Below are 25,824 nucleotides of genomic sequence, written 5' to 3'. Positions count from 1 at the left end.
CTATCAGGGTCCATCAGCCTCCGCGGGCGAGCCCAAATCGGCTCGCCACCCAAGCAGGGAGGGGGTGGAACGTCAATCCTGGCTTTCAGAGCGTAGTGATCAGACCATGGCACCTTCATCGAAGGAAACATGATCACATCTATACCGACGCCAAAGATCAAATCCAGCGTGTGGCCTGCTTGATGTGTGGGGCCCGAAACAAACTGGGAGAGCCCTAGTGTCGCCATGGAAGACACCAGGTCCAGAGCCTGTGAGGAGGGAGTGGCATCAGCATGGATGTTGAAGTCCCCCAATACCAATAGGTTAGGGAACTCCAAGGCCCAGCCGGCCACCGCCTCCAGCAGGCCTGACAGGGTGGCTGCTGGTGCGCTAGGTGGCCGGTACACCAGCCAGACAGCCAAGCTCACCTCGGAGCCCCACACTAGGCCAACACATTCAATGCCAGGGATCGATGGCGATGGTAGAGCCCTGAAAGAACAATCTTCCCGGATTAATAATGCCACCCCTCCCCCCCGGCCCACAGTCCGCGACTGGTGGAGGACGGAGAAACCCGGGGGCGCCATCTCTCGTAAGGTAACAGTGTCCCCTTCGCGCACCCAGGTCTCCGTCACACAGGCCAGGTCGGCCCCCTGAGAGATGAAGAAATCTCGCAGGGTGGCGGTTTTGTTGCCTATAGACCTGGCATTGCACAACACCAGTGACGGAGGTGAGTAATCCTTGCTCACCCTACCCTCGTCTCTCGGGATGGGGCGCAGATTGGAAGGGGTACGAGCATATCCGTATCTCGATCCCCTTCGCCTATAACATCTGCCCCCACCGCCATGCCTCCCTTGCCCCTCCACGGTAGGGATCCCAGGCCTCATATTCACCCCCATGATGTTCCAGCTAAGTATTGGTAGTGTCGGGGCCTTGTGCTGTCCCGGTAATTGTCACTTTGAGTTGTTTAATGGGTTGTGATGGAGGTTCCAAGGGAAGCAAGTGAATCTTGTGACTCTGAACTTTGGAAAGTTGTCAGGAGTGCACAGACAGTATAAACAGTCAAGAAAGTGCTCCAAGGCATACATAGGATCCAGGTTCCCATCACAAAGTATTTACACCCTTGGTTTAAATAGTGGAAGAGAAAAGGAAAAGGGGGTCCAGATGACAAAGATAATGGCAAAGGTAACAAGCGACAACTGGTTATGTAAATGACACAAATCCACATTCATTCTGTTTATATGGTTGATGTCACTGTATGTTTTTAGGAGGTTTACCGTATTTTTTGCACCATAGGACACACTTTTTCCCCTCCAAAAATGAAGGGGAAATGTGTGCGCGTCCTATGGTGCGAATGCAGGCTTTCGCTGAAGCCTGGAGAGTGAGAGGGGTCGGTGTGCACCGACCCCTCACGCTCTCCAGGCTTCGCACACCTCTCCGCAAGCAGCGGGAGCCCAGCGCTGGGCTCCTGCTGCTTGCGGAGAGTTGCCTGCATGCCGAAGCCTGCGCGCGCTGAGCTCAGTGCGCCCAGGCTTCGCGGACCTCTCCGCAAGCAGTGGGAGCACTCCCAGAGAGCTGCCTGTTTGGGGGCTGGGGTCGGGGGAAGCTCGAGCTTCCCCCGCCCCAGCCCCGCGCCTGGGGAAAAAATAATTCCCCCCCCCTTTATTTCCCCCCCAAAAAACTGGGTGCACCCTATGGTCCGGTGCGCCCTATGGTGCGAAAAATACGGTAAGATAAGTTACAACACATACAGTAAATGCATCTCAATAGCTATATTTAAATAGGCTCTATGATGCCTCTCCCAAATCACATAACGAATTCTGCAAGCCTGTCCCCACAATATCAGTTTAATTCCACCCACTTGCAGCCACTCAAACAAAAATGTTCCCTAAGCTTCAGGCTTTTTTGTAGAAGGACCTGCACATAAAAGAGCTAAGAGAGGTGCATACATACTGAATAATAAGGACTGAAATGTAAGCTGCAGTGAGGTGGTGGGAAGTCACGGGTGGAAAAAGATTTGTATGGGTAGATGTACTGTATAATGTATTAATTTAAGGATTTATGTTGTAAATAACTCAAGAGTATATGTATGTACAATCTATACTCAATAAAAATTAAACATAAAAAAAGAAATAAGGACTGAAAAGTAATGAGCCAGGTTTGTGCCTTTGCTTCACATTTACAACTGTTTGAAAAATCAAAGTGTAGACTATTAATAGCCTGAACAGATGTTCAAAAGATGGCTGGGGCTTCTGTTTGGCACCAAATCAATGAGATAAGATACTAAAACCTATTAACAATGAACAAATTAAAGAATAATGTGGAACAATAAACCATCTAGAAAGAAAATGAGAGAGATCATAACATTTGATCAGAAAGTTAATATATTTTTATTACTGCCTGGCAGCAGACTAGTAATAGACAAATTAAAATGTGTGCAGCAAACTGGGAGTTCAGCTACATGATAGTGAAGATGACTCCAGACAGCCCAATATTTATAGCAAATGAAAATGAATTTGACTAGACTTGGCATCAAGATATTTTCCTTTATGTCTTACATTTATACCTGTGCTTGGAAATCCTAGAAGAATCGAAAGGCTACTCAAAACCATACAATTATGGGTGAAAATAAGCCACAACAAGGAGTTTTCACTGTATGTGAATATTTCAAACTGTCATGACAAATCCATGACTAGATGATAGGCCTTTATGGAACAAATCATTTCACTACTCAAATATACAACACAATGACAGCTAGTTTTATAAAGGCAACTTATAAATGCACACATTAATACATGCCAAAGGTTATGAAGCATTTGGATTCCTTTTAGTAGGGCAGCTAAGCTAAGGTTTAGCTTAGCATGTTATCTGAACCTGGGATAGTAGTTAAGGTCCCTTCTTTCTTTACCATGATCTGTAGCCAAGAAGAAACAAGTTGCTCAAGCATGATCCTAGTCTGGGTGACAAGCTAAGCCAAATGTTAGCTTAGCTGCCGTCCCTGCACTGAGCTAGAACGTCTAGGGAGGAGAAAATGAGCTGTAATTTCCTCCTTGGGAGCCAGCGTGTTTGTGCCAGCCATGGTTTGGCTTAGCGTTATGTGTGAATGTAGTCAGTACCCGATATCAGGGTACATTAATCTAACCAACTGAAAACAGAACGTATGTAAAAGAATGTAAAACAATATGCTCAATATACTTAAGTACAAATTCTAGAACAGTTTCACATCACGAAGAATATTCTTGGATACTAGAAATATCCTAATCCATTCAGAAGGAAACCCTTTTAATTTCCATCTATTTCAAAGGAAGTTAAAGTACATCTGTGGATCAATTGCACTGAAATACTAAGAGCACCTCATGTTGGCTAGATCATGCCAGTTGTGTTTTGTATACATAATGTTGAACATTATGCAAGAGATGGACAGACAAGCAACAACAGTTCCTATAACCCATATTATATGTATTTTCCACTTCCTCTCTTAGTTACAATTCTGATATTTCAAAAAATGCATTGGGAATTATCAATTAATATATGTCCATAACAATGTTTGAGGCTGCATTTTATAACACACAAACACATTAAAGGGAGCCAGGCTCTTATCATATGCCAATTGCAGAAATAGACTAAAGCATGTGGCACAAGCCCACAAAATGGTTTATGTTATATTGCTCTTTGTGTTTTAAAGCCCAATATATGTCTGAATTTTTTAAAACATCAGAGTAAAGCAACGTAACTAAATACACGAGGTCAATGACTGTGATTCAACTCTTCCACTGATCTTAACTGAAGACTTAAGAAAAGGAGCCAAGGAAAGTAATGGGGAAATTGTATTTGTCTGACCTTGTGACAGATCTGTTAAAGCTATGAGCAACTTGACAGGTAACATCTGGGTTTACCGACTATGGGAATTTGGAAAGTTGCCATGCCCTTAACTCTTCTATTATAAACCAATCTTCTGGTGGCTGCTTTAAAAAAAAAACAAAAAAACCTAAAAGAAGTTCCAGGAGGTCGAAACATAACTATTCTTATGAAGAAAAAAAACCACCATTCACAGTCTTCCTGATGCTTTTGCTTTCAGCGGGTGGGTTTAAATGGCAGTATGCAACATGCTGGAGCTGTTCAGCTGTCTAAAATGGAAAGGAACTGAGTAATGCACTGCTTCAGTTGCATATATCATTTCCCTGTTCCCTTTGTTTACAATGCTGATTCTAGTTTAGCACTCTCAGAAGCAACGTGAAGGGGCTAATGCCACAGCCTGAAGTGGCAGGAAAGCCAAAGCAGACTCTATGAAAAATGAACCATTCATCTCTTTGCATTAAAACAGATCCTTCTCTATTTGTAACCTCTTCATCTCTCTACCCACAAACAGAAACTTTTAACACCTTTAAATTGCATGCCTGGGAATTAGTCTACCAAATTGATTGGAGAGCTTAACTTGGAGTTGTTTCCAATTCTGGTCCTACTCAAAGTAGACTTACTGAAATGAATGAACCTAAATTAATCAGGTCCACTAACTATAATAGGCTTACTCTGAGCAGGGCTAATACTGGATACCATCTTTTGTAATCAGTATTATTACCTATAGGAGCTGATTTATTTTAGTAATTAGCTTATTTTTCTTTCAGTGGTAATTTACATAAGGGTGGCCAGCCAACATAGTAAGTAATCACCACGGCTTGTCCTGATACTATTTTCTTCTTAGAATGAGCCCTCCAACCCCCAATGATGCCAGGACCAAATAAATGAATGCTTTCCCAGACACAGAGACAATGTATTTTTTTCAACTGCATCTCTATTAATTCCTCCAAGGTGACTTGATAGAACACCATAAAATTTTATAACAAAAACCTTGAGATTCATGTTCCAATTCTCTGAAGAAATAAACCAAAATGGATAGCGTTCAGGTTTTGGAAATTTGTTTACCGACTACCGTCCATGCCACAACAAGCATAAGCCGCATTAAAAGTACTACCACATATAGACATCTGAAAAATTTATTTCAGCATATAAACAGCATACACAGTTGTATTTAAATTACGATATCCTAGATTTGGGATAGTTTTTTTAAAAAAAATTAAAAATCCTCTAACTTAATGCCTGCTAGAATTATAATAGCTGAAATGGGCATTATCATATTTTACACATACCCACTAAACCAAATAGGCTTACTGAAAGTTACCAGCCACAGCCAAAGCCAAATTTCAAACACCACTGTGGTCCCTCCCACAGCTAATGAAATTGGGGCACTATTGCTCCAAAGAGCTGCTTGATGTCCACTATGTGGGAAATGAACATAGAGATAAGCATTTTCTTTTATTAAATATAACATCATAAAGCAAACAATGTGTGAGTGTTACCTTGTTCCCCAATTATCCACTTTCTCTTAGGCAGATGAAGTTAATTTCACTGTAGACAGTGCTGGAAAGTTTCCAGAAATGGAATTCACTCAGATAGAAGAGGCACTTGCTTTGGCTGTTGGAGTCAGAGAGTTTAGCCATGCAAGACTGGCACTTGTCCGTATTTGACTTGATGTTGAATTCTGATATTTTTTGCAGTGACAATGCAAGAAGAGACAGATAGCAAGGAGACAGCAGAAGAGGAGGAGGAGGTGTGAGGAATGTGGAAATATGGAGCTTTTGGCTTTTTCTTAGGGCAAATGGACAGATATACCCTGTTCAAGCTGCCCAAGACCAGATGCCAGATACCCAAAGGTGGGATTACATCAGAACCTGACATCTCCAATGGCTTTAGTGCCCTGTTACTTAAGAGGACCACATAGGTAGAAGTGAGTTGCCAAACTAATGGACAGAACACATACATGCATTAGTTCTACAAGTTTACAAGGATAGATTTAAGGGGGAGGGAGAGAGAATGCATAGTTCCTATGACCTACCTGATTAGGGATACCAGTTCTGCAAGCAAGGCATCTTGGACAGAAATAAGCTAAAAATGAAGCTATCTGTAGCAACTTTCTTTGTTATAGGTAAAGTGTGCAAACAAAAAGCAATACATGTTAAAAATGAAGCAAAAGTATCTTAAAACTCTACACAGTGTCAGCTAGTACATTAATCAGTGCTATGTCTAGAAGACTCTTTTTGTTGTTTAAGTCCAAAGGTCATACCAAATCTAGCAAACTATTTGATATTGTATCACAGAATCAACGTAAAAGTGACAACATAATCTCAACCAACATTAACACACAGGATGCCAACAAACCGTTCTTTCCCCATTTAAGCACACAAAGAGCAGCATGCATAACAACTTTAACACTAGACTGTTCGAAACGGTTCAGAGCCTAATTAACAGACTGCCACTAGCTATTCCTGGCTGCCTATCAGCAAAACTATGTCAAATGGCTCACTTCTGTATTATCGTGCCCAATTAGAAACATGCAATGCATTTTCTTTTTTCTCCTGAAGATTTATTCACAGAGAGAATGCCCCTTCCTGCAACTGCACCTCCAGAAGTCAAAAGGAGCCGACCACAAAAGAGCTGGCCCAATTGAAAGATGCTCAGGTCCTACCTGAAGGCTTGCCACAGGCGTCTGGTTGGCCACTATGAGATTAGGATGTTGGATTATGCGGGCCATTGGCCTGACCCAGCAGAGTCTTCTCATGGAATTATAAGAAAACTAAACAAGTATTTCAGTGTTTGATCTCCAGTATATTTGCAAGTGAAAATACCTTCTGCTATGTGTAGCCAATAACCTGACATAGTACGGGGCAGCTTCCAAAATGAGTATGTCTGTGTATGCTACAATTCATTATTGTAAGAAATAGAATTACTTTACAAAATAGTACAGGTGTATTTGGATCCTTAAACACTGCACCATGATGAGCGCTCTCCCAATGAAGGCTCTGTAGAAAGGGGTTCAGTTACTGACTGTTTCTCATCCACTAACCAATTTGGATGACTATTACTTCTGTGAAATTCTAGCTGCAACAGGTATAATAGAATATGAATGAAATTTACCAGGTTTTGTTCTCTGTGCACTACTGGCCTCAAAAAAAAAGTATAAACTCAAAAGGTAATGGTGTTATCAATGCTCAGAAGCAGGTCAACTAAGGGCTAAAATAAATTTAGCACTGGGTTATTTATGCTTGGGTCTCCAGACTTTTTCCACTTCAAGAAAGTTGGGGAACCCAGACTTCCTTCCCCCCATCTAAATCTTTTCTGCTGAGGAAGAAAAATATGGATACACCAAGTGGCACTATGTGTAATTTTTTTTTTTTTTTTGGATGTGCAAGGGTGAAGGGGAAAGTTTAAAACCCTCTCCTCCAGTACAACAGTTCCAATCAAAATTAGGGGGACCCACAGCTGCTTTTAAGTTGGGGGGGCGGGAAAGGAAAAAATGTTTGGAAATCCAATCACAGATCCCGAAAGTCACATCCAGTTTGTCCCCAGGACAAGCAAACAGCAGCAGCTGTTGTTGTGGTACAGTGAAGCTAGTTATGCCAGTATTACTTAGTTAAATGACTGAGCAGGCCAGCACCCTTCTCTGACTTTCTATTCTGTGGTCTTCACCCATTTTTACATCCCTGCCGCTCTCTGGTGGATGCCAGCGCTCTAGGCTCAGCACCACATGCTTCCTTATGATTTCTTTAAAAGACTGTTGCCCTGCTTCAGGTAGCTTGCCACATAGTTAAAACTTCACTATCTTCTTAATTAAACAATTAAAATCCCCACAAACAAAGGCAGCCATGAAATCATTTCAAAACACAGCATATCACTGAAAGAAAACCCAAGCAGGTATCAGAACAGGCTTCAGGACAGATTTAATTCCCTGAAGGCCAACTTAAAACAAGTAGACTTCCCATAGCCTCCAATGACTGATTGAGCAGCATGAACAAGAAGCAGCTAGGGCTGTGCTGCTAGCATACACTACAACTATATGGAAGCAATGATTATCGGCAGGGTGGAGGGGAGAAGGAACGCATCTGGGCCGCTTAACCAGAGTTGGTGAGCTTGGTGTGTTTCCTGGGTGGCCTACTCAAGAGCAGATAAGCTACATCATAGGTAAAGTCTGCCTGCAAAGAAGACAAATCTTTTCTTGTATCTGGTCCAAGATTATGTAACCACAGGGATCAAGAAATCTCATAAACTTCATTCTAAGTGAAAGGAACCATCTCTCTTACTGATATGCCCCTAAGAGCAAGCAGCTGTTCTCCACCTCCACAAGAGGAAAAAACATGCAGGGGGTGGAGGGGTGGGGAAATCACCTTCTCGTGAGGAGGGAAAAGTATGTGTGGGAAATCACCCTTTGCTACATACAAAATCTCCTTCAAGGGGCAGGGAGATGTGAACTAACCACACCTGAACGCCTCCATAGTACTAGTACAGTAACACTTTGCATAGAATAATCTGTACACAGAGGAATGTGTACAATCTCACAACGTTACAGCAATAGCACGATGAATCAAATGAAGCTTTTAGCCCAATAAGCACAACTCTATTTTGTAACTGACCTCTAACTGAAGAAATGCAAAACTTGTTTCTGGTGTTATACTAGAATCTGAAATGTCTCTACATACTGAAGAAATGAATTATTTTCAATCCTCCCACTCTTACCCGGGAGCAATGTCTGCTTGTCACTTAGATACCTGCTCATAAAGAATATAAGTAGTAACAAGTTGATTTAAACAATTTATTGCCAAGAGTAGAAGCAGAACATTGTATTTGTCTGCCAAGCTGATTAACCACCATAAACAAGCCTATGCCCTTTAGGTTTAACATGACCACACCTCATAGCTATGTTACAAAAGAAAATACATCTTTCAAACTCACTTTACATAAAGAATGTATTTCTGCTTACTGGCCTAGATATTTAAAGTACTTAGTGGAATGTGATTATATTGTTTCCCATTCGCAGAATCTGCAAGTTTGTTAGCAGCAAGTCTATAATACATTATCACCCTACCCCATAATTGTGACTGGTCTTGAAAAACTCTGTATGCATGCACATGTTTTCTAGGGAAAGTTATTATATATGCTTGGATAGTTTCTAATGGCAGATCTTGATACCAAGATGTCCAATTCTTACTAAATGAAAAACAAGGTCAGATTTCTTACATGATAGTAGAACTGTTGTGTTTCATCCACAGAAAACATTGAAGCCAATCATCTTTGTTTATTGCAGTTTAGTTTATTAATTGTGAAAGTTGGCACTCAGAAGTAGTATGATATAAAAGCCAAAGTTTGAATCCAGCCATGTAAATTTGTCTATACTGGTCTTGCTTATACTTCACAGTAAACCATAGTTAATGGTTTGCACTTCGAGGCCCCCAGGATCCCACCCCCCTTGAAATAACTTCACACTGACACTTATTTTAGTTTAAATTTTGGGCAGATTTTGGCCACTTTATTTAATACAACCACGTGAGCGGTATTGGCTCCAAACTATAACTGACTCCACCTTTCTGATTGGTAGTCTAAAAGGGTAGACCACACAAGGGAGCAACATTGATGAAGACCAACTGAAGCTCACCCCGGGGTTCCTGTGGTCCTGGCATGGCCCTAGCCCCTCAAGCGGACGTCGGACGAGATCCAGAACCCCCAGATTCCTTTACCGGAACACCCTGTTCCTGGAGGGGCAAGTGATGGCTGCACCTCCCCTTCCCCACATTTCAATGAGCCAGTGCCTAACCGCCACCTTACAAGTTGTGACAATTGCTCTGGGGGTAGGCGAAAACCAAGTGGCTACAGCCAATCTGCCAAATGGAAAAACTCCTACCCAGCCCCTGTTCCAAAACAGGTGACCCAAACCAAAGCAAGGCCAAAGCAACACTGCCTAACACAAGGGAAGGGGGCGGGTGTTCGGCAGCGAGCAGCAAGTACCTTTCTTAACAGCCCCTGGGATCACGCCACCCCCCAGGCGACTGGCCCAGACAGCCTGGCGTGATCCCAGGGCTAGGGCTAGGGCTTGGGTTACACCCCTCCAACTAAATTAACCCTTGGTGTGCCCTGAGTGCCCGTGGGCAACCAGGACCCTCAATTAGGAGGATCCTATTTGCAATGAGTATGCACAGGAGGTTGGATGGTCACCTGTCATGGATGCTTTAGCTGAGATTTCTGCATTGCAGGGAGTTGTGCTAGATGACTACAATTCTATGATTTTATGAAACCATGATCTCTAAGCTTAGCATTACGTCTGAACTGAGGATCATGGCTTGTTTTGCTTACTACTACTACTACTACTACATTTATGAGTCACTTCCCATGAGGCCACCTAAAGCAATTTACAATGACATATATAAAAGTTACATCTTTAAAAACAATTGCATATATAAAAACAATTAGAAAACTCAACTATAAATATAACAACAGTTTAAATCAACAACAGCACACACATCAAACCAAATCCCAAACCGATACCATCTGGGATAAAGATTTTACAGGACTATCTACTACTGTATAGTGAAATCAGATTTCATAGCCAACACATGACTTAGAATGAGAACTCTTGGTGTGGCTATATTCAAATGAGTTAAGGTACTGACTTGCACTGGCCTACACCACTTTGGAAAGAGGGCTAGAGACAAATGTGACAAATAAAACAAATACAAATCAGGGATGTAGCCAAGAAGTAACTAAAAGCAGTAGTTGGAAAACAAAATGCTTTATCGATTCTTGCCTTAGCGATTCCCTACATCCCTATGTATTACTATAATCTCTACAATCAGTAAGACTGTAATATTTAGCATATATATAGTGCCTTTGAGTGTTCAAAGTACTTCATTTACATATTTTGTAATTCTTTCAACAACCCTGTAAGGTAGTTCAGTATTATTATGACCATATTGCAGGAGGAGGGGTTGAGAGAATGTGTTGCTTGCTTGCTTAGTAGCAAGCAACTACTGTAGTGAGTTCATGGTAAATTCAATAGATGAACCAAGGACTTCCTGTTTTCTAGCCCAATCTCTTAGCCACTTTGCAGTATGGTATCACCCATATTTGCCCTTAAAGGTGGATAACTGATTACTATCGGCTAGAGTCCCAGGGCTATGTAGATTACAAACATCAGATGCAATATGCAGTCACATGATTCCCAAAACAACCACTGTGCAGCTATGCTGTTGGCATTTATGCAACTTAACATCAGTTATACCTCTTATTTTAATATAATCCAGGTGCACTGCATTCCCATTGTTCAATGAAGCTTATTCCCAAGTGAATGTGTATGTATATATATATGTACCTGAAGAAAGTCTCATTTAATTTCATATGATTTACTTCTGGGGAGACAATGGCTAGGATAGTGCGGCACATTACTTGAAAAATTGAGCTTGTCAAACAATTGTTCATTAAAGATATACAACATAAAATGTTACCTCATTCCAAACTACAACTCAGCTTCCCGGATTAGCTAAAACAGCACATGAATAGTAAACAGCTTCAGTTTACATGTGCAAATTAAATGTTCCCTATCACAGCTGTGAAACCTCATTCTTCAAATGGTGCTTCCAATGATGACAGAAAATGGTAGTACAAATGATTAAAACATTCTGAAAAGTCGTGAGCCAGAATAGAACCCAACTGTCAAAGTATAAGCAATGCCCTGACTTCATTACAATGGGCCAAACTGCAGAGCTACCTGGCTCTGGCTCTCCCTCCCCCCCTCCACATTCCTGTACAAGAATGTACACTGTCACTTTCAAAATATACTTTAAGGATTTTGCATTTATTTTGTTAAAAGCCTTCATGTGAAAGAGCTAGTATCAACTTCATTTTCTTATTATTGCATTTTATTAGATTTCTTTCTCCAAATGGCTGCCAGTCAGTTTAAATTTGTTTAGCACATTAAAAAATTTAAAAAATCAGATGCCTTCACCTGATTCATGAGTAGGTATGTTTACAATATATACGGAATAGACAGAACTAACTGCAAACTAATTAATCAAAGCTAGTACAAACATATTAATAAAAAGCAGGGGAGGCAACAACCTTTAAGATATAGCACAAAACAGAGAAACTTTACAAAAAAAAGAAGCAGCTCTATTCAGAACTAATTGATCAGGGATTCAAAATATGCATAGCACTTTAAGATGGTGGTAACAGCACAACATAGTAAAATATTTAGCATTTACAGAGTGCTTTCTGAATGTCCAGTGCACTTCACATGCATTATCTCAGTAATCCTTACAAACAACTTGTAAGATATGTCAGTCTTATGATCTCCATCCTGCAGATGGGAGAGAGAGAGAAAAGCCTAAGGCGGAGAGATGGCGAGTTCCCCAAGGCCACTGATTAGTTCATGCCAGATATACGATTTGAACTAGAGAATTAGTAGCTCACGTTCAATCAAATTATTTGCACAAAATAGTGTTCCAATGTACACGGATGCCATTTTCACAGTGCCTAATGAGCTAAGCACTATTTTCTCTACTCGTGCTTCAAAAAAACACAGAACTAGTGCTAAACATGCTCCTGGTGTTTGGGGCTCCAAAGAGTGATGGTGTGTCTGGCAGAAAAAGAAGGGGGGGGGCCTTAGAACAGGAAAGACAGGCTAGAAAAGCAATCAGAAGTGCTAGGTGCATGTGCAGCAGCAGCAGCAGCAACAACAACTATATCTCCCTCTTTGCATGCAGTGCTGGGCACAGTAAGTGGTGAGATTACTAAGTGCCTCTGCCACAGGGAGAGGAGAGGGAAGGGTCCCCTCCCGTCTTTAGGAGATTAGTTGCATATGCTGTTTTGAATTAATCTGTTCCCAGTGTGTGTGCGCGCTCTTTTGGGTCAAAAAGTGGCATATTAATAAACCAATGAATGAAAGAATGAACACAAGGGCTGAAGTTTGAACTTGCCCTTTGGTAGAACTACTAAGCTTCATCTGCTATCTGAAATAGCTTACTTGATGGAATATAAGATAACTTTATTCCACCAACCACTGACATGCCCGTGTTCAGTAAAGACAGCTCCTGAGGGGGAAATAGTACGGTTTCAGCTGTCAATATAATGATTATATAACTCATGGGACAAATATCCCTACCCTAATCCCTTTGAAGGGGTTTAGCTTAAGGAAAGGAAGTCTTCCCCCTTCCACTGCCTTTCCCAATCTGTAGGCGGAAGGTGCGGAGAGAATGTATTTCCAGGAAAGTAGGTAACTATAGTTCTCACTGTTCAAAATGATGCAATAATAGGGACTGGAACATTGCCTAAAGCAGTTTTCTGGTAAGGGCAATTAGACATGAAAATATCAACATACATGCATCCTGAACTTACAAGCGTTTTTTCCCCATGCAATACCAGACGTTCTCTGCCACTCTCATGCGGCAAGGGGGGAAATGACACATGCCTATAAAAATAGCAGAGGGAGGTTGAAAAAGAAATCAAGTTTCTTTGAAATACATTTGTTTTCCATTTATGGGGCAGATATAGCCCTAACATAGCACCAAGCTAGCAAAAGAAGAGTTAATATCTCAGCAATCTCAAACAAGTCTTTCATGCTGGCAAATCTGGAGTAGTAATAATACATAATGTACTCAACAAGGGAGCCAGATCTCCAGGCAAAGATTTGAACACCTGTACGGAAAGACAGGGGGAAAACCGTTTACCCTACATTAAAGAGGAAATTCCCTGTGCAGGAGGGGCAAGGCAGCTGCAAACCATTTCTATCTATGCCCTGAAACGCACAGTCCTTTTATGCCCCCTGTCCCATAGCAGAATCAGGTGCCTTACTTTGGAAAATAACTGGAGATTGTGACTTGATAAATACCATGGCCATAATAAAACTGCAAAACAGCATTGAAACTCACAAGTATTAGGCTTTTGAGTTCTGAATACAACCGAAAGATTTCCGTTCAGATTTTATACACAAAATCTGTCTCTGGGGCAGCAATTCAGATGGGAACATAGGAAAAAAGGAATGTGTTTTCATTTTTAAAAAAAGGAAATAAAGGACAAAGTAGAAAAGAGTTGCAAACAGTAACATCACAGTGGCAAAGGATGAGCTGAAGCAACCCTGTTTAGCTGAAACAGATACAGAACATATGAAACAGCTATTCATTGTTAGTGGGTGGTTCCCTAGATCTGATGGATGGGAGGTTGCCTGTTTTTGAGGTGGTTACACTTCTTCTGAAGGAGTAGGTATATAGCCTGGGGGGTATTTCAGGATCAATCACTATTGTTTGAGGCTCAAGTCTTGGAGTGCCTTCCTTCTGCTTTGGCTGGTGGCTCAGCTATGCCCTTATCTGCACAGGGATAGCTTAACTTCTGTTGTCTATGCTCTGGTAACCTCTAGGTTAGATTACTGTAGTGCATTACATATGGCACTTCCTTTGAAGACAGTTCAGAAACGGCAGCTGGTGCAGAATTCAGTGGCTAGGTTGCTCCTTGCGGCAAGATATTATGAGCATAGAAGAAGAAGAAGAAGAAGAAGAAGAAGAAGAAGAAGAAGAAGAAGAGGAGGAGGAGGAGGAGGAGGAGGAGGAGGAGGAGGAGTTTGGATTTGATACCCCGCCTTATCACTACCCTAAGGAGTCTCAAAGCGGCTAACAATCTCCTTTCTCTTCCTCCCCCACAACAAACACTCTGTGAGGTAAGTGAGGCTGAGAGACTTCAGAGAAGTGCAACTAGCCCAAGGTCACCCAGCAGCTGCATGTGGAGGAGCGGGGAATCGAACCCGGTTCACCAGATTACGAGTCCACCGCTCTTAACCACTACACCACTCTGGTTATAACACAATAACAGAAATCCTCACCTGACTGCACTGACTACCAATTAGTTTCCGGGCCTAATTAAAACTGCTAGTTTTGACCTATAAAGTCTTATGCAGATCAGGATCCCAATACCTCAAGGACTTCATCTCCCTATGTGAAGTGACTTGGACCCTGCAATCATCACCGGAGGCCCTTCATTGTGTGCCCCCCTCAACAGGAGGCCTGGAGAGTGGCAAAGCAAGAATGGGCCTTTGCAGTGGTGGCTTCCCACTTGTGGAATGCTCTCCCCAGGGAGGCTCACCTAGTGCCATCACTACAAAGCTTTAGGCACCAGGCAAAAACTGTCCTTTCCCATCAGACCTCTGGCTGATGAAATTATCTATGGCCAATATGATCCATATAAAATGACAGTGATGGGATTTCAGTGGAAGCACAATACACTGCGGAACAGAGATGTATGTCTCCTCCAAACACAGTTCTGAGTTATAATTAAATGAATAACGTATTTCGCTAACGAACAGAACTTAAACATGACACACTTAACGGATGACCTTCTACAAATAGACATTATGTCAGAGGCCTATTTCTCCAGTCAAGATTTAATAAAGGCCATATAAAATGCTTCTGGGGAGCACAGCTAGGGAGACAAGCTTATTTTTGCCGATTCAGATTGAAAGCTTTAGAGGCCTGGTTCCAGCCTTCAGGCAGCATACTGCATTGCTTGCCAATGCTTAAAGCTGTTACAACTAGGTACACATGCACATGCCAGAGAAAATAGAAGAAAGTATTAATTGGAATGATTGCAAATACATTCTTCTTCATAAATTATAAAATTGTTGTTGGCCAAGATTGGATTTAAAATAGAAATGCTTAGAGATTTTTATACGGATCTGTTACAGTGTTTGGTGCAGCTATCTGAATCTGATCAAAACAAGTTTAAATCTATTTGCAATAATCTTTCAGAGATGTCTTATTCCATAAATAATATTCAAAACTGGCTTGGGATAAGTTTAAAAGGTTTTTGTTGACACTGGGTTTTATGTTAATGGATGCAAATAGTTGAACACAGTGCAATCTTTTCACAAATAGATCATTTTACATTCTATGATAAGAGTTGAGAATTGCAAAGAAAACTAAAAGACAAACTATTGGCCCAGACCATCAATAAGCAAATCAAAGTATAAGAGCCCCAAACAAAACTGGGAGATGAGATATCTGGTTAGGTTTTAGACAGACCATCCAAACAGCTGGAAAAGATGTTGATTCTCTTAGGGAAATTTATAATGCATTTGACTCATGTTTTTGTAGAGTTGTGGATTATCCTGTGGGATAAGAAAGAAAGAACAAGAGCCAAAAAATTAACAACAGTATCTGGAAAGTGATACTATTCCTCTAGCTTTTTGCTAGTTTAAACACAATAGGAATAAGGTAAAATAAAATTAACTATATTAAATGGTGGGAAAACTGTTTTTCAATTAAGTGTTTGCTAACTAAGCATTTTTAAAAATCTAAGCATTTAAAATGTGGAATAAAATAAAAATAAAGATAAAGTACCACTGTATTAAGAGTAGAGTCATACTTTATCTTTTGCAGTGGTCACAACGGATTCATTTTTTAATGCTGAATTAGAAAGAGTCAAATTGGATGTAAATCACGCTAACACATTATTCAAGGCTATTCAACATCTTCTATATGAAGCCACTGGGAGATCGTCAGGGAACTGGAAGTCATAATGTAGTCACAATGAAATCACAATGAAACTAATATACAGGAGTTCCTGGTCCTAAAGGAAGGATAGGCAGCCTGTGGCTCCCCAGAAGTTGGACCTCAACTCCCCTTTTCCATTACCATTGGCTGTGAGAGTTGCAGGGCTACTCCCGGTCCTAGAACATATTCACCACAATCTATTCCTTCAGGCTACAAAATTCAAACTGAGTTCTAGTATTGTAATGGTCATCACTGGGAGGTCTTAAAGAGACATCAGTTAAGTAATGACCCGGAAACTATAACAAATCCAGAATGCAGCAGCTAGACTGGTGACTGGGAGCAGCCGCCGGAACCATAAAACACCGGTCCTGAAAGACCTACATTGGCTCCCAGTACATTTCTGAGCACAATTCAAAGCATTGGTGCTGACCTTTATAAAGCCTTAAATGGCCTCGGCCCAGTATACCTGAAGGAACGTCTCCACCCCCATCATTCAGCCTGAGGTCCAGCTCCAAGGGCCTTCTGGTGGTTCCCTCACTGTGGGAACTTGAGGTTACAGGGAACCAGGCAGGGGGCCTTCTCGGTAGTGGCACCTGCCCTGTGGAATGTCAAGGAAATAAACAACTATCTGACTTTTAGAAGACATCTGAAGGCAACCTTGTGTTGGGAAATTTTTAATGTCTAATGTTTTACAATTTGTATGGGTTGTAAGCTGCCCAGAGCGGCTTGGGAAACCCAGCCAGATGGGCGGGGTATAAATAATAAAATTAGTAGTAGTAGTAGTAGAGCAGTTCTGAATATATAAGAGCAGAATGCAGCTATAGTTCAGTGGTAGTGCATGCATCATTTTCTGGCATCTTTAGGATCTTGAAAACCAGGACTGAGAAAGACCTAATCTAAACCTTGGAGAGTCACTTCCAGTTGGAGTTGACAAATACAGTGCTAGATGAAACAATATAGGGCAGTTTCCGATGTGAACAAGGGGTGATTTTATACATTTTAAGATAACCTTAGATTTCACAAATGCTATGCTGAATCATGGAATGATGATGAACTACAAATCATTAATGTTAAATGATGAACAAGTTCAGGTATTAATTTTGTTTTGATAGCCCAATAATAAGTCATCACAGTTTAAGCAGATAACAACAGAACAGATAACTCCAATCCAGAGTCCAAAAATAAGCAGCCAACAAAGAAACCTAAAGGGACTTCCTAATCAGTCCAAAGAATTTAAGCACCAAGCCCAGCATTTACTTAATCATAAAACTTATAAACCAAGTACAGATGAAGGCCAACATATTCATTATATTTACTGAACCATGAAATTTTGACTCCATTTAAAGAAAGGTCATTTCAAGTTGCAAGTTTGAAAACTGAGTTCAAGCAAAGCATGAAGGACCATCTTGTTTGAGTAAACATTTATAAGGTTCAGGATCTGATCCCCCACCCGCACCCCACAAAAGGCATTTGGACAGAAGGAAGAGTCATAATAGCAAGCTCATCAAACCAAAAGCGTTTGTCGTCGTTATTTAAAGAGGAATATTTTGTTTATAGAGGAATATTATTAGATCATTGGTTATGCCCAAGGAAGAATTTTGATGTTTGTTTCTTGAATAGCAGTATCACCCCCCAAAAAACAACCCCACTATGAAACTCAGAATTTTAGAATCAGCTTGTGATTGAGTTTGTGGTTCAGTTTTATTAAACAAAGAATTCCAGTGAGTACACACTTGTCCAAGAGCATGCTTAGAACAGTGTACTGGACAATATACTTCAAGACAACAATAAAAACATGATAGAGGGATAAGATTGTGTATGCATGGTGTGGAGTAGGTGCATAGAAATAAGTTTTTCTCCCTCTCTCATAATACCAGAACACAGCCCCATCCAATGAAGTTGAATGTTTGGAGGATTCGGGACAGTCAAAAGGAAGTACTTCTTCACACAATGCACTGTTAAAACTATGGAATTCGTTGCCAAAAAATGTAGTACTGGTCATTAACTTGGATGGCTTTAGAAGAGTTTTAGACCAATTAATGGAAGATAAGACTATCAATGGCTACTAGCCCTGATGGTTGTATATTGCCTCCAGTACTGGAGGTGTTATACCTGTGTACATCGCCTGCTGGTGAGCAGAAATGAGGAGAGTGTTGTCTTCACGGTTTGCTTATGGGTTTCCCATAGCTAGCCAATGTGACAGCAGGGTGCTGGACTAAATGGGCCTTTGGCCTAATCCAGCAGGGGGCTCTTCTTATGTTGTTACCATTATTTCTCACCTACATGCTTCTGCATCTTTTCTGCAAGGATGTCATTTACTCTGAAGAACCAAGATACAGAAAAGGGTAAATGCACTTGTATTTGCATATATTCTGATTATCGGAGTGAGTGTTTTACTCTGGGTACAAGCCTTACTGTAAAACTCCCAACCAACAATATGAAAAGGTCAGCTAGCTAAACTGTCTTATCTGAAATTACTGGAAAGCTGATCTCTTGTAACAAGAAATTAAACTGGTGTGACCAATGAGCCAACAATATTAAGTAATGATATGGACTGAATGCCTCCTAACCTCAGTGCAAATCTCTGCTATATATTACATTGCATATGCAAGTCATCAAAGCTGCCATAAACTTCTGCTGGATGCGTTTACAAGATCTCATTATGTTCTGCATAATGAGCCTGCACACACAGAACCATCAAACTGGATATAGTTTAGTTTGAGATGGATTCCCAATTGATTTCTCCACTATGAACTGTTGGATAGATTTATATAACACGCTAAACCCTGCCCAGATAATGTTGATCACCTGTTTCATATCCAATCCATTGTGTTTGTTCCTCCCACCCTGAAAATCCCTATATACAAATGTTGGTATCAATATGCTTCAATGAAGACATAACTGTAGCATTAACTATTATGACATACATATTATTTTTTTTATCTTTTTAGATAAGGGTGGAAAACATTTTTATTTTTTTTAAAAGGCTCTTAACTTTCTATTTAAAGTCTTTCTACTACCCCAACTCCCACATAAGTTCATTGGTCATCTAGTGCTCTAGACATTCAATGTCTGTCCAGGCAAGTAGGTTTCTACTGGATACTTCATCCCAGAAATAAATAGGTTTTTTGGCTACAACTATTTCTTCCATCCCAGCTCCTGGGACAGCTTGTCATTGTCAAAAGCCCAAGATTAGAGTATTACTTTGGAAACTACTTGCACAGAGCTCTGGCATTAACTAGGAATTAATGAGGGACCATTCTAGGTACTGGATGTTGAACAGGGCTACAGATAAAATGGAATTCATATATTTGTATTTATTTAAAACTTTTCTTAACTAGCTTTCACCAGAAGATTCTGGGGGGAGGGGGTGCAAAAATGTGAAAATAACCCACACAAGATGAGCAGAACTAGCATCCACATGCCATTTCCTAACTCAAAGAGTACATATGGTGAATCAGGTTCCTCATATTGTTTTAATAACTAACACTGATAGGTTAGCTGTGATACAAACAGTTAGCTTAAGAAAAGCTATTTTCAAAAAGGTCACAAAGGCTTGAACTCCTCCACACAACATGCATGTAAAGTAGATATATAAGCTGTGCTTTTATGAGCAGCTTATGTATCATTCAAGTGTTTTTTTTTAGTAAAGCTTTAAGAAACCAAACTAGGCATTATCAAGAGCAGAGCAAACAAACTGCAACAGTGTCAATATGTTAGCTTCAAGATAATTGTCATTGATTACAGACGCTTCATAGATATTTGTGCTGTCCTGTGGGAACAAGGCAAAATGTGCTGAAACACTCAACCACGGTGATACAAAGGGGCACTTATATCTCAGCAGGATGTGTGGATATTTCTATTTTGTGCATGATGTGGATTTTCATATAAGACCAAGAAGAGTTTCCTCATAGTGGTAATGTTAGAATGTCACTTATCTTATCTAAACTTTTACGCTGTTTTGTTGTCATATGTACCAAACATTTTTGGAGGCCAATGAGCAAAAAATAATAATACGCAACACCAGGGATCAGCAATTTAGAAATGTTTGCTAGTTTTTAAAACTATTTTAAAAGGCAGCTGTGGAAACTGTAATAGTTCATAACAAATCAAGGTTTTTCATAGGCCACCCATGAAATTATTTTTAAAAGGAGAGTTATTACAACTAGAGAGCAACAGTTCTTATCGCAAAATTAATTTGTAATTAATATTGTCTTTATCACGGTTTTTATTTGTATTTTTGTTTTGTTTTTTCCCTTTTTGGTGTATCTATATCTATGAGTAACAACCCTGCTTTAAAGAGAAATTATTTTCCCAAGAATGAAAAGTTTTCTGTCAGAAACTGACAGCATTACTTTTCTTAACAATGAGTGTTTTAGAAGTTCCCATTAGTTTGGAGGAGGCTTAAACTGAACTACCAGAGTCATCACTGGTCAAAAAGGCAATTATGCTTTTGTTTTCCATGTTTACTGCATGGAAATGGAATGGGAAAATAGGTTGAGTTCATCATCTACAATATAAAGTATATAATGCGTAGCTCAAAACTAAAGAGACGTTACCTGCTATAACTAAATATTCAACATATCTATTAAATATATTGTGGTATCTATTAAATAAATTGTAGTGCTGCATATATTATAATTTTCTCTATGGCTCAATTTAGAAAATGTGGAAACTAGAATGCAACACTCTTTCCACCTTTATTTTCTATGAAACAAAGAGACAACGGGCAACAATCACTAAGTATCCACTGGATAGTGACCTTTCCAACTACTTGACAAACCAACTGGGAGCATGACATCTTTATTTACAACACTTTTTGACAATGTTTCAAGAGGGTCAATGATATTGTCTGTTTGCAGCTGTCATCAGACAGCTGTTTTTTTCTGCTGACCCATGCACTTTCCCCTCATTGTCACTAATACCAGTTCTTCCTTGCAGCACTGGAAACATTGACTCGTCGTGGTGGTTCCTTACTGGAGTTGTGTTTCCTGCCCTAAAGCTTCCATTTGCATAATCTGCTAGCATCGCTATACCTTATTATATAGTTTACTGACAAAGACTCAAAGTTTTGGGTCTGCTAAGCAGATTACAGAATTCTTACATCATGGGATATCTTCCATGCGGAAATTTAAGTGGTACATGAGTGCAAATCATAAATATGGTAATCCTATAAAAGAGTGGGCTATGTCAGCTTCCAACACCCGATAGCCATTTTTACAGTAAATTAACTGTAAGATCACATGTTAGATATATGTTTAAATAGGTACAGTAAATCCTATATAGGAGTATTTTCTGTGTTGGAATTTGGTTACAATTAAAGAGGCTCTTTTTGCAAATGAGAGCATTATTATAGCTACTTAGCTTTCATTAACCTGCTCATAGTGCAAGAGTAGGCCAGTTTTCTATACAACAGATGATTTGAAATCAAGGATTAGTTAGAATAATGTGCTACTTGCAGCTCCTCAATGCGGCCACCCATAAAGGCAGTACGAGGCAGAAGCATCATTTGTTTTAATAGCAGACCTCATTCAGCATGTCAGAACCATCCACAGTATCATTAAGAAAACATAGAATGTTGCCTAATGTTGAAACAGACCACTGTCATACTTCATTACAGGACTATTTGCTCTGGATGCATGGGCTTGCATTTGAACAGGTCTCAAGTCTACCACCTTTGGTAAAAAGTAACAAGTGTCAATTCACTAGGATAGGTAAATGTTTCAGAACAATTACCGTATTTTTCGCTCTATAAGACGCACCAGACCACAAGACGCACCTAGTTTTTGGAGGAGGAAAACAAGAAAAAAAATATTCTGAATCTCAGAAGCCAGAACAGCAAGAGGGATCGCTGCGCAGTGAAAGCAGCAATCCCTCTTGCTGTTCTGGCTTCTGGGATAGCTGCGCAGGCTGCATTCGCTCCATAAGACGCACACACATTCCCCCTTACTTTTTAGGAGGGGAAAAGTGAGTCTTATAGAGCAAAAAATACGGTAAATTCTACTGTTGCTCTACTTTCTCTTGCCTTTCTCCATAAAGCTGCCATTTTTTTGTTGCTTTGGTGGCAAAGCCCCAATACAGGAACCCTGCTCTATAAACAGTGGGCTGGATCCAAAGATGCTCTTTCACTCACAGCAAGAGTTCTTTCGTGAATCCAAAGGCCTTCATTCTAGTGAAGACTTCTACTAAAGTTAGAAGGCAATTCTGCATCCCCTCCCACACTGTTCACTGTTTTCTGAAGGGAAAAGGAGGAAATTGGGGGGGCGGAATCAGCTTCCCCTTTCCATTAGCAGGTGTCAGAAGCATTCTGTCCATAAGCAGAACTCTGCTTTCCAGATCTTGAATCCAACCCACTCTATCTGCTCATGTGGAAGCCCACACAATATAAGAGATCCTCAATTATTGATATTTGGTGTCAAGAAAAACAAAACAAAACCATACTGCAACTGTTAAAGATTCAGCAGAAACAGCCAGACCTTCAAAAGTGTTAACACTGATGGCTGTCCATAGCCGCAGATGATCTGCATAGAAGTGCTGCTCCATAACAAAATACTGCAGAACATTTTGATTCAAGGAGAATAGAACTGCTCCTCTGGAAGATCTCATTGGCCTTGCTTTTTTCCTAAAAGAACCTAATTATATCTTGGGTGGTTTGTTGTTGTTGTTGTTGTTTAGTCGTTTAGTCGTGTCCGACTCTTCATGACCCCATGGACCAGAGCACGCCAGGCACTCCTGTCTTCCACTGCCTCCCGCAGTTTGGTCAAACTCATGCTGGTAGCTTCAAGAACACTGTCCAACCATCTCGTCCTCTGTCGTCCCCTTCTCCTTGTGCCCTCCATCTTTCCCAACATTAGGGTCTTTTCCAGGGAGTCTTCTCTTCTCATGAGGTGGCCAAAGTATTGGAGCCTCAGCTTCACGATCTGTCCTTCCAGTGAGCACTCAGGGCTGATTTCCTTCAGAATGAATAGTTTTGATCTTCTTGCAGTCCATGGGACTCTCAAGAGTCTCCTCCAGCACCATAATTCAAAAGCATCAATTCTTGGGTGGTAAGGAAGCATAAAGTTTCATGCAACACCTTTATAGTTTCGAACATGTGTAATGATTAGTTTATTTTTATAATGTTGCATCCAATGTTTTCTGTCTACTAAAGAAATAAATTTGTCAACAGAATAGGGGCAGAATACCATTTTGGTGGCTGCCCTTCTCCCTGCAGCCCCCTCCGCAATTTTTTTTGGTGTAAGTTGTTTTTTATCCTGTCCTTCTACTGCATTTGCAGAAACAGAAGATGTTGTATTGATGCCCTATAATGCGAATTTATACAAGAGATATAAAGGAAGACAAAATGCTTCATTCATATGGGTCAAAGCAAAAGTTACAACTGGAAGATAAATGGCACTTAACATGCCCATTTTTTTCAGGAGGGCTGCTATCTATACCTAGGGAGAAGCTGAATATACATATCCACCAACTTGTTTTCTGAAGGCTCTTATCTACTTCTCTGCCCATGCCAGATTTTATGATGATGAATATGTTTAAACAGGGAGAGAAAGAGAGTAATATACACACATTTATTTTCCACTGCACCTTTAACAACCATTTCTGTTACACATTACTGTGCTAGTCTATTCTGCTTGAACAAACAGAAGAGAATTGCAAGAATGGAAGACACTACATAGGAGGGAACAATCTTTCACAATCAGTGGCACCAATGGAAGAATGTGCCATTAGCTTGAACAGTTCTGTTCACTGACAGACACTATGGTAATATGCCTGGAAGCTGCAATGACTGAAGACATTGCATCAGAACATTCAGAATGATTCAAGAAGGACCCACCGAAACACACGCAGGTGCCGCCAAATACAGCAGTCGCGTGTTTCATTTACACCCTTACGTAAGATTCAGTGCAACAAGATTGTGACAGGGTTTCATGATGTTCTGTCAGGAACAGAACTTTTCAAAACGTTAGCATTCATACTATAGTTAGGTGGGAAATCTATAAAATAGCTAATAATTAGAGACCAGTCTTGAAATGCTCTCATGTATATGTAATTTTATATTTTAAATTATATTCAGTCCATATAATTCATGTGGGGTTTTTTGTTTATTTATTTAGGATATTTGTATAACGCCCTTTCAGGCAAACCTTGCAAAACAATTTAAAACAACAAACATAAATTTGAGCTATATAATAAAACAGCTACTGGGGGGACTTTTTAAAAATTAGCTCCTCTCCTCTAGGGACAAGATGATTGTTGAGTAGCCTTGTGGTAGTGGTTGGGGAAACAGTGAGACTCCCTTATCTGGAACATCAGGAGCCAGATCACAGACTCAATAGCACTGTGGAGTTGGAAGGGATCCCAATAGTCATGTAGTCCTACCCTCTGCAATGCAGGAATCTCAACACACGATCCCTCTTCCAATTTGAAACAATACTGGACCCTGCTTAGCTTTGCAAATGAGCGAGTGGTTTTATTGCTGTACAGCAGTCTAGGCTGCTCTGTCTACTCTCTTTAAGCTACTCAAATTGCTTTTGTGAGTACAGTGGTGCCTCGGGTTACATACGCTTCAGGTTACATACACTTCAGGTTACAGACTCTGCTAACCCAGAAATAGTGCTTCAGGTTAAGAACTTTGCTTCAGGATGAGAACAGAAATCGTGCTCCGGCGGCCCGGCGGCAGCAGGAGGCCCCATTAGCTAAAGTAGTGCTTCAGGTTAAGAACAGTTTCAGGTTAAGAACGGACCTCCAGAACGAATTAAGTACTTAACCCGAGGTACCACTGTACAGTGAACACAGTGCACGGTTGTTGTTTTTAGATCCAAGCCATAGTATGCAGATATGCCCCCAAAGCAATACATCTTATGTGGCAACAGGAAATATTGCACACCCTCCCTGCCCTCACACAAAGAGGGCAAATTATAATATAAAACATTTAACAAATTGTGTCCAGTTCCAGGAAAAGTATTAGGCTTTAAGGTGCTACTAGCCTATTTTCTCTGTGTTTGGTCTGATGCACTAATATATTTATTGTACCATAAGCTTTTGGGGACTAGAGCATGAGTCCTATTTTGGGATATATGTAACTGAGGAAAACACAGGTTTTTTTCTCTTTTTTAAGAAGCAAGAAAATTCTTCTTTGTTTTGGCAAACTGCAGCAACCCTGCAGAGACATTTTCCTTATGGAATTTTTATGTAACAAAAGAGTGGTAAATACAATTATTGGAAAGTACCTCAGTGTTTCTTTACTGACTAGGGCTTCACTTAGAATAAAAGTATTATTATTTAAAAAAATTAATTGTTAAGCAGAATATCAGTACCAGCTGGGAATTTTGTAACAACCTATTACATAGAAATAGTTTGTATTAAAGAAGGGAAATGTTTAAAGAGTCAAATTCCAGCACTTGTTCTCTGATCTCCATTTCATGAATTTCTGTAGGACATTACCAAGGCTACATTTGTTCTTCAGTCCAGTACCTGATAGGGAATTCCT

General features: G+C 40.4%; 1 protein-coding gene across 8 annotated transcripts in view; it reads right to left on the bottom strand.

The window, feature by feature from the left end:
- The window catches only part of ARL15 (ARF like GTPase 15), a 191,549-nt gene that overhangs the window by 15,619 nt on the left and 150,106 nt on the right, over positions 1-25,824 (bottom strand). The window contains exon 7 of one of the 8 annotated variants that reach the window (XM_077936388.1): positions 16,146-16,932. The exons of the other annotated variants lie outside the window; for them this stretch is intronic. Within the exon in view, the coding sequence (XP_077792514.1) occupies positions 16,888-16,932 (45 nt within the window). The 3' untranslated portion in view covers positions 16,146-16,887. Of the gene's footprint in view, positions 1-16,145; positions 16,933-25,824 lie in introns of those variants that run through there. 8 annotated transcript variants of the gene reach the window in all.

Source organism: Podarcis muralis, chromosome 11, assembly GCF_964188315.1.
Source record: "Podarcis muralis chromosome 11, rPodMur119.hap1.1, whole genome shotgun sequence".
Taxonomy (NCBI): Eukaryota; Metazoa; Chordata; class Lepidosauria; order Squamata; family Lacertidae; genus Podarcis; species Podarcis muralis.
This window is presented reverse-complemented; position numbering and strand designations above follow the sequence as displayed.